Genomic DNA, 10,866 nt, shown 5'->3' on the forward strand with positions numbered 1-10,866 from the left:
AAGTTGCCAAAACCTGTCTGTCTTTTGCCCCATTTATTAATTTAATTTTCAGTCTGAAATTTCAGGATTTTTATCTTGACTTTACGCTAATCTTTGCAAGTCTGAAAATATCACAAAATATCCGCTGTTACGGTAAGCCTTCGACTGCGCTTGTTAAAGACGGCGATGGCGCTGTTTTCGTTTACAACTTTTGGTAAGTCCAGAAGTAAGTAGTAGATGTCCTCCACCTCGAGCAAGACATCATCCTGCACAAAAAAACCAACAACATTTTGATGGCATTGTTAATCTCTTGTGGCGAGTAGTCAGGGCCAACCTTGGACATCTTGAGCTGCCACTCCGACATGGAGCTAATCTTGGGCAGCTCCACCGTCAGCTCCATCTTGCATGGAAATCCCTCAGCGCTGGCCTTCACCTCCAGTCGATACTTGGGTTTCTCGGGCCGCTGGTTCGTGGTGGAGGAGATTACCTCGATCAAGCCCTTCTTGCGAACGGCGGGTTGAGAGACGATATCAACCGGCGGCCCCGTGTCGTCTTTGGCTAGCCTCAGAGAGTTGATCTGCTGCAGGAGGGAATCCGGGCTCTGAATGGCTGTAAATAAAAGCGTCTCGATTGTTATCAATGATGTTGGGAAGTAAAAGATGAGCTCGGACACAAAAAGGGCCAGAGGCGGCTTGTCGGAGCGTTGACTTATTACCCTACCTGCATCAGACTGTTTGTCTGCGGTCGGTCGCTGCTGCTGGAAGCCGAGGCGGCGGCGCAAATCCTCCGGGCTGTTTTTGGGGCAATGGCTAACAACATGATACTGCTGAGACAATTTGAGCCCATGCTGCTGCTGTGCAAAGCTCAGAGCCAACATATAGATCTGGTCCATCCCGGCCTTGTCTTTCTTACAATCCTGCAGAACCTCGGGATTAAATGCGATGTCCAGCACAGAGTAGGCACCTGATACACAAGACGGTGTACTTACATTTGGCATAAATTATGGTATAAATATGGTTATCAATCTCTCTGACCTTCATCTGTGTGTGCTTCCAGGCTTCCAGCATACACTGGTAATGGCTTGCTGGGATCCTGGGATGTTGGTACACGCTTCCAGCTGCATATGTTAATGTACATTAAGTCTCCGTGTGGTTCCTGGTGGGGATGTGGCAGTTAATGTTTTTGCGCATCTCATAATGCATCTTGGGAAGTATTGAATAACTGATGGTCAGCAGAAAAGCAATACAGTATATCCCTATGATATATTGCATCGGTAGAGGAAAAAATATATATTTTTGGAATACTCTTTAATTTTTAACACTGTGCCTCAATATATTTTCGTGTTGAGGTGGTAAAATGTTTCTACAATTAACAGCAAATCACAAAATGGCCTCAATTTTATTAATTTTGTAAAAGGTCGCCATTGTAAATGAGAAAGTGTTCTTAATTGGCTTACCTGGTAAAACATTGGAAAAAAAAATACACTCGTCTAAAAACACAATTGATATAAATTATTATTATTTATTTGCTCAATGTTTAAACGGAAGTAGCTGGCGGTGAGTTGCGTACGTGTGACGTCATATTGTTTTGCTAATGAGCTACACCTGCAGTGAGCGCGGCAAGTAAAACAACTCATACAGCTACTTACCAAAATGTCGATGCGGATACACGAATCGAGTTGAGGTGGAGCGTTGTATTCTATCCCGGATTTCACCTGTTTCTCCACAAAGCTTCGGTAAGCTTCTGGGTCGCTCTGGCAAAGGTCGTCCAACATGGACCACAGCTGGTTGACTTGCTGGAGAACATCTCCTGGGACGCCGCCGGCCGACATTACCAACCCAAGACAGTGAGAGTTGGTAGAAAAGTACGTCTCCCAATACAAATACCAAACACTATTCACTCACTAATAACAGAATTTGTCTATTATCACACGCTTTTAAAGCAAAAGTTAACGTTGTTAAGCCGCATTTGTCGTCATTCGCGTCAGTTCCCGAAGTTTCTACCTAATGCTAACGCTCTCTTGTTCGCAAGTGAAAACTCTATAAAAGTGGCTGGCAAGAAACAAGCCGTCCCTTTTGTTAATTCAAGCTACGATAAGAATAGGAGTCTTGGTTAAATATCATTAAAAATACACAAAGTTAACCCTATTTACTAATTGGCGTCAAAACTAATGGGAGCTATTCATGCAGATTCCAGCTGTGTTGTCTGTTGCTATGGAAACCTGGCAGAGTTGACGCGTTACAATGGCGACACTTGTGGCCAAGAGAGGAACTGCACCTGACACAATAAAGTAGCATATGACATCGTTTATATTTGGTGCAATAAAAAAGATAAAAAACAGTACATCTTGATACAAATGGTGGGACAGAAGATGCCAGTGGAAGGAAGGCAGATATATATGTCAGAGAAAGACAGTCAAAAATAAAAAAATTGATGGTGGATGGGAAAGATGCTAGAAAACAAGTTGTGGTCCCTCCTCAGTAGGTCTGTAAAGATAGTAAACAAAATGGAGGCATCGTTTTTGTCAAGGTTACACAAGGTGAACATTTTTATTTATTTTTTGCTAAGTTTTTTATACAATGTAATGTAAACTGTCATGTAATGTTAATGAATGGTTTCACCTCCATCATCTCGTAGATCCATCCGAGGAATTTGGCCACCTTGGTGTAGACTCCAGGATGGTTAGGCTCGGCGCAGCCATTCCCCCAGCTGACCACCCCCATCAGCCTCCACACATTCTCATCCTGGCACACTAAAGGCCCGCCACTATCCCCCTGCAACGCAAATATCATCCATGACCCACTGATCCTGTCTTGGAAACATCAAAACAAGGTACAGTCCGATTTTGACCTGACACGCGTCCACTTTTCCCTCCGTGTATCCGGCACAAAGCATCCGCGTTGTGATTTCGCCGTTGTACATGCAGGAGCTGTTGCATTTGTTGATACCTATGATGGGGACGGCGGCCTCTTTCAGGGTGTTGGATGAGTGAACTGAGAAAGCGAGAGAGAGCACAGCTGCTCCGTGTGTGTAGCAGATGTTTGCTTGGGAGTGGCGCCCGACTTACCGCCATCAGGCTGTGTGTAGCCCCAGCCGGAGATCCAGCACTGCGTCCCTGCGGGAGGGTCGTAGTCGTACCGTGGCAGACACACCGGGCGAACTGTGTCTAATTTTAGAGAAAGAGGAAGTCACTTTAGAGCGCCTCATTGTGTGAACATAAGGAAGATGAAGTAGCATAGTTTTTTTCCCCCTGGTTGTTGTGGCGGTATTTGATTGACAGTTGAGTGGGATGTTGTTTTACAGTGTTAGAGGGAACGGCTTGATTTTGAGCTAATCATTCTAATTAGGCTCTGTTGCTAACAATTTTGTCTGTGGTGTGTGAAATTTAAACGACATTTATTTTCACACATTTTTATTTGGGAAGCTAAGGGATTTCTTTCCACATAGGTGTCTTTATTCTACCGTGTCTTTTTTTACGTTGTGTACTGCTTTTTGTGACTTCGAGCGTCTGGTTTTCCAGAAGGGGAGGGATAAAAGTCTGAGCTGTTTTTTTCCTTAAACAATAAAAATAAATAAAAAATATTAGTCTTAGCTGTCTGTGCCGCTCGCTGCTCTATTAATTGCCCAGCGGGATAAATAAAGATTCCCGAATCGGAACTATTTTAAGCTTTAAAGGAGACCCACTGTGGAAAATTGACTTTTTAAAGACTTGTACGATAAATAGTTGCTTCCCTGGAGTGCTGTGGAAAATCCAAATTACTAAGTATATCTAAAGTTATTTGCCTATTTCTAGAAATATGAAATGATTGCCTTGTGTCACGAAGGCAAATAGTGGCAAAACTGTGACGAGCAAAGCATGCACGTCGGCAGAAACATTTGACAGCTGCAAGGTAAGCAGAGCTGCCTTGAACTGTTTTAAATTGGAGGGGGCGGAGTCTCCTTTGACTCGAGAATGCTGGTTTCCAGACGCACCTGAAAAATTGAGCGGCGTCCGCAGTTTCATCAGGGCGACGTCGCTGTCATGGCTCACGTGGTTGTAGTTCTCGTTGTAGACTATCGTCTCCACGGCGTGCCCCGTGCGCTCCGCCATGTTCGCCGAGCTGCGTGTCACAACGCCCGTGTAGACCGCCCAGCTGGACACCTGCGGCAGCCTGTAGCTGACATTTCGTAGACGTCAAGCATAAAAGGGGCAACTGTCGCCGGCGCTGTATGCGGCGCAGCTGTCGTATTCCGCCCCGAACTGTCGGCGCCGCAAAGGTCAGCGCGTTCTTACTTGTGCACACAGTGAGCAGCTGTGATGATCCATTGGCTGCTGATGATGGAGCCACCGCAGGTGTGACGCTTACTATAGTAGAGGCTGACCTGCCAGGGCCACCTTCCCAGCGGAGCCTCCACTCCGCCGATTATTCTGGCCAATTTGGCTCGCGTGCCGCACTCTTGGAAGCCAAGGAAAGAAATCCATTTGGAAATCGTCCCGACGTGAAACGGACTTTCCGTAACGTCGCGGCCTCACCGAAACATTGTAAGGCGATAACCTTGTTAGTGATGCAGCTCTGCCTAAAATGAAACCAGACTCGGGGTTGTTTGAAATAACCAACCGCCATTCGGGTCCGCTAAGCGTTACCTGAACCGCCACATGTTTTCCAGACCGCCTCGATGTTCGGAGGTAATCTGGAGAAAGCCCTCCGTGTAGTTGGGCCCAATGTCGGTCAGGTTCACACCTTTGTGCTCGGTCAGCCTGTAACGTTTTATGCCATTTAAGCACTTTCAGTTTTAAGCCGTAATCTAGCGAGTCTCGTCTGGTAACCTCAGATAACCCAGCTGCCTGCAGACCAGCGTTCCCAGCGACGCGTTCCATCGCTCGTAGCACACCGGCAGCCAGGTGGGCAGCTTTCCCAGTTGGATCTCCAGCAGAGAGTTCTCGGGGCTGATCCTGTAAAACACTGAACCTGATTGATTGAAAATCCCTCCAGAAGCAGGCGCTCGGCCAGCGTTTAATTAACCGTCCGTTGGTGCGAACGGATTGTGGAGAACGTCATAAAAGAATGAAAACAAATCGGATCAATGCTAATGTAGTCAAATAAGCACAGATAATTACTCTCTTTTCATGCCAGTCAATGGGCAAGTCTCAAGAGTAAAAAGAAAACAACAGTCAGCTTTTAAATGGTAATTTTCCACTCAAGTCTACATCAGAGTTGAAACGTGGCCTTCACTACCACGAAAAACAATAAGCAACTTCACGATCCCTCTCTTCCTTCATGAATAGCAGAGTACAATCTTGCTTCCAATTAGCGACGAAAAAAGGGAGCTGACACAGACCTTTCCTGGGGTCGGCGATGGTAATGTCCTCTGTCACATTGCAGAAGGACGTCTCCTTTGCGTCCCCCAGTCCCACTGCACCGTGGGAGGACGACGGCCTCAGGAGAAACTTGACTGAGTGCGAAAACATGATGTCGTTAATTAACACGACTGCCACTGTTGAGAACCGTCAATGGGTAAAATTGTTACACAACTGCATAACAGTGTGTACCCTTAACATGAAACATAGCTTTATCTCAGTGGGGTTAAATAAATACATAAATAAATAAACATAAATAATTACACAAGTAAAGAAACACAAATATAAATAAATAGGTAAATAAATAAATATGAACATAAATAAATAAATAAAAGTGACCAGGTTGGCTGCACGAGGCTAAGCCAAATGTGTAGACATGACTAAGTAAGCGGTGCTTATTTATCTTAGCCACAGCGCTCACCTAAGAACCAGACGCCGACAGCCAGTCCTCCCAAGAGCCCGAGCGCACACACAGCTGCCAGCGGCCTCACCAGCCTGCGAGCTAGAGCGACAAATTGATACATTTTGGGTGCCTTCGATATGCATGCTCACTAGTCACAAATTACAAGTGCCCTCGCTACTTGCTTGCACGTCAGCACCAGCTGGCATTTCAGAAACTTTTGTGCTGCTTCGCTTCCCGGAGTTCCCCGACTTAACATTCCGAGCAGCAAGTATTTTACATTTTGCTGATATTAGTGAACATTTTTTGTTGCGGTACAACACCTGCGATCTAATATAAGCGCTATCAAATTTGAGGTGAAAATAATAATCACTTGTTATAGACATAAAACTAAAGCGTTGCAGCTTAGATTACCTCTGACAGCCTCGTCAAAGCAAAGACAGAAATATTTGGCGCATGGATCCTTTCACCACTTTGTCATTTTGGTTCTTGACTGTTTGCAAAAACCGAACAGCAGTTGGTGTCTTTACGGTTTGAAAAGGCGAGCTCGATTAAGTTTAAGCTGTTCGAGGTTGTTAGATGTGATCAACCGTTTATGACAGGCACTTACCTTGTGTTCCGTTGCGAAACCTTTTCAAGCAGTTCCGCGCTCCCTCCCTTTGGTCGACAACTGCCGTCTTCTCGACGGGAAAGGCATGACTGATGGCCATCGGATTCTCAATGACCGACAATGCGTCTCCATCGGGACTCTACGGAATCATAGCATTGCTAATTTCTGATAGGAAAGTTATAATACACGTGTGCCGGTGAGCTTCTTTTCTTACCATTTTGTTAGCAAGCTCATCTGGAGATTGTGGCCCAGCTACCGGCGACTATCAGCCGGGTGTCCGGTGCCGAAGCGTTTCACAGAATGCAACTGTGGATTTTCCCTTCACAAAGAGACAATGAGGTCAGCAGAGGTGCAGTGAATGAGGCTGTTGTTTGTCTATCGGAGGGGAGGGTCATGAGGCCTCGGAGACTAACATGAACCTGGTCTTTGTCAGGTGCCGCACGGGTTGGGGCGTCTCCAGCCGGTTGCAGACGATACCGGGCGTGTTTTACCTCTGCCAGGAAGAGTATTTACACAAGAACCCATCTGACAGTTTGTAGCTATTGCGGAAAGGTCATGATTGGAGATTGTTGAAAAGTCGTACCCTTGTCCGTGTTCAATCGTTTTGGAATCCGAAGCCTCTGTCTCTCAGCACTCGCAAAAAAAATGAAGTGTGCCTCCCACATGGCCGCTGACAGATGAGACTTTCTCTTCGCTCTTGTTGTGGCAGCCACGCTTGGTCTTTTTCGTGTGAGTGTTTCAAAAGTGGATCGTTGAGAATAATTAGCAGATGAGATGAAGAAGACTCTGGCACTTGGGTAGGATGTGGGAGAGATCAAAGCTTGTCTTCTCTTTTCTAAAGAGACCTTGCACTTTCATTGGAAAATTGATACAGGGATGATTGATAGCGCTATTAGTCTGTTGTGTCCATGGTTAGCTAGGACTTCCAGGTAATAAGTAGCGTTAGCGAGCAGCGTTAGCGATTAGCATTAGCATTAGCGTGGCCAGTGTCAGGATCAAAAGGCAAGGGATGATTCACCCCAACCTGAGTCGGGCTTTGTCAAATGGAACAGTCTTCTCGAGAAAGACTGTCTGCCCTCTCAGACGGAATAAATAAGATAGCTGACGGCTCTGCCTCCCGTTCTGCCTTTGAACACTCTGAGAATCACAAGTAGGCCTGAATTCTGAGAACGCAGTGTTCTGTTGGCCTGATATGGACCCTGTGAGTTCTTTCGGATATTATGGCTCTTCAACATTTCAGAGTCTATCCAAGAAGGTGAGAGATTAAAGTGCCTCACTTTGTATTTAAATTTTGCAGTTTTCATTGACTGATTAAGACAAATCTGATTTCTGGTTTGGCCATTAAACATTACAACTGCAAATAGCATGACGTGAACATAACACGATCTGGGTCAGAAAGCGACCGGCCATTTGTCCTTGTGATCTTCCCCTCAATGAATTTAGTTTTCGCAAGTAAATCCAACCGATGGTGATAAGAACAACAGAAGCCAACGCCGTTGGGTCTGGCTGTGGGCTGAATCCTTCCGTCCATTTCTTTGTGTACCTCACTCTGCCTTCAGTTTGGCCAGGCCCCAGTTTGGATCAACATCTATTCCCCCGCTCAGAAGGAAGCATTTTCCCCGCTCAGCGTGAGGAGATCTACTGCGCTCTCATCTCAAACCGTTCCTCTTAGTGCCTTTTTCCGTATCCAAACTTTTGAACATCAGTCGCGGTCCCTGGGTCCCCGCTTGCAAATCCGCCACGCCAGGTTCGGACACAACAGGAAATTGGAAATCTGGCTTTTGAGGCTGCTCGGATAACATTTGCTTGCCTGCATCCACTGAGAACCTGCTGATTCTTAAGTGTTGTATTTGCTGATGTTGTTGAGCGCGACCCCTCGTTATTTTACCAGCTCAGTGGCCTAAGAGGAGAGTGTCCGCCCTGAGATTGGGAGGTTGTGGGTTCAAACCCCTGCCGAGTCATACCAGTGACTATAACAATGGTACCCATTTCTTCCCTGCTTGGCACTCAGTGTAAGGGGTTGAAATGGGGCCCCCCCTGCTGCTCACGATCATACACCAGCTCAGTGGCCTAGTAGTAGAGTGTCCGCCCTGAGGCTGGAAGGTTGTGGGTTCAAACCCCGGCCGGGTCATACCAAAGACTATAAAAATGGGACCCATTGCCTCCCTGCTTGGCACTCAGCATTAAGGGTTGGAATTGGGGGGTTAGATCACCAAATGATTCCCGGGCGCGGCACCGCTGCTGCTCACTGCTCCCCTCTCCCCCAGGGGATGGATCAAAATCACACGGGGATGGGTTAAATGCAGAGGACAAATTTCACCACACCCAGATGTGTGTGTGACGATGATCATTGGGACTTTGATTTGTGAGCACTGCCCTCCATTTTAAAGAGACAATTAATCAACATGCAATTACCCGCAAATCAACCACACTCTTCACAATAATTGGATTGTTCTGCCCATCTCCGTCATCAGAACCTGAAGAACAATCTCAGACATCAATTGGCAATAGATTACTTCGGCAGAAGTTATCAACTTTAGAGCATGTGATAGGAAAGGTCACCTTATAAAACAATAAATGGCGAATACTGTATAGGTGGTAAAACTTTAGGTGTGTCATTTCCACTTCCGGATTCCTTTTACGACACGGCGATGCAGTCGCCGCATCCATCAATCATTTGTCGATGGAAGTTGATGACGGTTTGAAGATGGGAAACTACCGGCACTGCCTCGGATTATGACAGTCAATGTTCCGATCGATAACCACCGCATGTGTTTAAGGGAGCGTCAAGAGAGGCCTGAGAGACACGCCAGGATGTATAGCCGCCGAGAAACGGGCTTATTTTTATCGGGAATGTGAATTTTGTCTATTATGTGGGATGGTGTACTGCCCATGGTGCTAAAATTGACAGATTGGCCGAAGTGCAGCTGAGGTTGTTCTGTGTATACCTGTGAGCAGTCGGATCATTATCGATGGGATTCCTTTACTTACACTGCCACCTTGTGGTAAAATTGGGGACACTCTTTAATATGAGTGCAGTTTAAGCAGGAAAGACTCAAAGAATGACTATTTTGTGCTCATTGGTTGATGGTTAGTATTAGAAGATACTAATACTACTTTCATAATATTACTTTGTCTGATTTGAGAACATAATTTTATCGTTCGATGAGCTCCACATTAGCCCGCGCATTTTTTTGTCAATCACGTGACAAGTGAAAATTGTGCGTTGCCCTCGTCGCAACACTGCTAAACAATAAGCTGTTGGCTCTGTATTGAACGTGGCAGGTTGCATAAATTGCTGTCATGTCGGACTTTATATGCGATGGCTGATAGGGGTGGGCCTTCTCCCACACCAGATGGCGACCATAATGTGTGTGTTGTGGGTTTTTTTTTTTGCCCACGATGCTTGCTGTAATTAAACAGAGGAGATTACGTTTGCGCTCAATCTGCTCCTGCACCCGGCGCGTGTCCTTGTAGCGGTGACAGAGGTGAATCAAGTGGCAGAGGTGATCGTTTAGTATTTTCCAAATTTGTAATGGCTTCTTGTGAGGTTGTGTGTGAAGTCACTACCATCTAGTGGACTGAAAAGACAATGATAGTTTCTTCCTGATGAAATTGACGTTGTTGTATTTTAATTGTGTGATTAAAAATGCATCAGTCATTTTAGAAACTGAGGCCTGGTTAAAATCCCCTCCGTTGTCTTAAACAGATTTCTTTTGTATATAACTTTTATAGTTTACACAATGCTTTTGTGCAGTTTCAATAATGGTAGAAAATGTATCTCGAAATGATCGCCCTGGGCAAAATTCACATGATGGCATTATAAAACAGGATGCTGATGATTGCAGCAAAACTGCAAACACAGCAGCCTGGCTTTTGTTGGCATTTTGTGAGAAAGTTGATTTGCTCTTATTTTTCAGGTTCACCTCATGCCAACACCGGGCCATGGAGAAGGTGACTAAAGGACGCCATGGCACAGTGCTAAAAGTATGACGCAAACATGGTGTGTGTGTTATCGCATGAAGAAACTGCTGCCAGCACTTGTAATTAAGAGGCCTGCCTGAGCTTTGCCACTCTCACCGTGCCGCACATGGAGCTTTGGGAGTCCCGCCACTCTCATTTTGAGCTCCTTCCACATCTGGATTAAGACGCAGGCCAGCTGCGGCTCCGGCACGATGCCATCAGGGGTCAGCACAGAGTCTGGAATCCTTCCAGCCCACATGACACAAATAAATAAGCCACTGGGAAGGTTTGTGGCCGGAGCCAATAAAGTGTTAAGAGGGAATTGCCCGGCGTGACGATGGCAAAAGCTGTGAAAGTCCCAATGTTGAAGCTGAATTAGCAAAGCCACTGCAGTGCCGGATGGATTCTACACAATGAAATGAAGGTAACATTTGGGTGGCACAAACATGCAATATAAATTCTATAATGTTATGTAATTTTATATATGCATGTGTGCGTTGTAAAAAATACAGTCTGTTATCTTGATGAGCCAACTTCCATCCATTTAATTGTTGATCAAACAGCAGACAGAAGAGA

General features: G+C 45.7%; 3 protein-coding genes across 5 annotated transcripts in view; 1 reads left to right on the top strand and 2 right to left on the bottom strand.

The window, feature by feature from the left end:
* Positions 1–18: 18 nt before the first annotated feature.
* Positions 19–2,187, bottom strand: pih1d2 (PIH1 domain containing 2). The gene is made up of 5 exons (XM_088381253.1): positions 1,628–2,187; positions 1,014–1,134; positions 700–942; positions 314–588; positions 19–245 (listed from the first exon to the last, which is right to left on the bottom strand). The coding sequence occupies exons 1-5, from the start codon at positions 1,808–1,810 to the stop codon at positions 111–113; spliced, it is 957 nt and encodes a 318-aa protein (XP_088237379.1). The 5' UTR covers positions 1,811–2,187; the 3' UTR covers positions 19–110.
* cadm1b (cell adhesion molecule 1b) overlaps positions 1,580–10,866 on the top strand; it is a 172,969-nt gene continuing 163,682 nt past the window's right edge. The window contains exons 1-3 of one of the 3 annotated variants that reach the window (XM_088381252.1): positions 1,580–1,843; positions 2,617–2,811; positions 10,248–10,714. The gene's annotated coding sequence lies outside the window, so the exon portion shown is untranslated. The remainder of the gene's footprint in view (positions 1,844–2,616; positions 2,812–10,247; positions 10,715–10,866) is intronic. The other 2 variants (XM_088381250.1, XM_088381251.1) reach the window with 2 other exon arrangements.
* Positions 2,271–7,178, bottom strand: tmprss5 (transmembrane serine protease 5). Its single transcript, XM_088381255.1, has 13 exons — positions 6,542–7,178; positions 6,328–6,466; positions 5,739–5,819; positions 5,299–5,412; positions 4,787–4,922; positions 4,604–4,717; positions 4,493–4,536; positions 4,253–4,415; positions 3,952–4,136; positions 3,047–3,145; positions 2,830–2,972; positions 2,601–2,753; positions 2,271–2,465 (listed from the first exon to the last, which is right to left on the bottom strand). Exons 1-13 carry the CDS (start codon positions 6,542–6,544, stop codon positions 2,457–2,459), a joined length of 1,383 nt encoding a protein of 460 aa, XP_088237381.1. The 5' UTR covers positions 6,545–7,178; the 3' UTR covers positions 2,271–2,456.

Source organism: Syngnathus floridae, chromosome 7, assembly GCF_059516105.1.
Source record: "Syngnathus floridae isolate MCC-2025c chromosome 7, RoL_Sflo_1.0, whole genome shotgun sequence".
NCBI classification, from domain to species: domain Eukaryota; kingdom Metazoa; phylum Chordata; class Actinopteri; order Syngnathiformes; family Syngnathidae; genus Syngnathus; species Syngnathus floridae.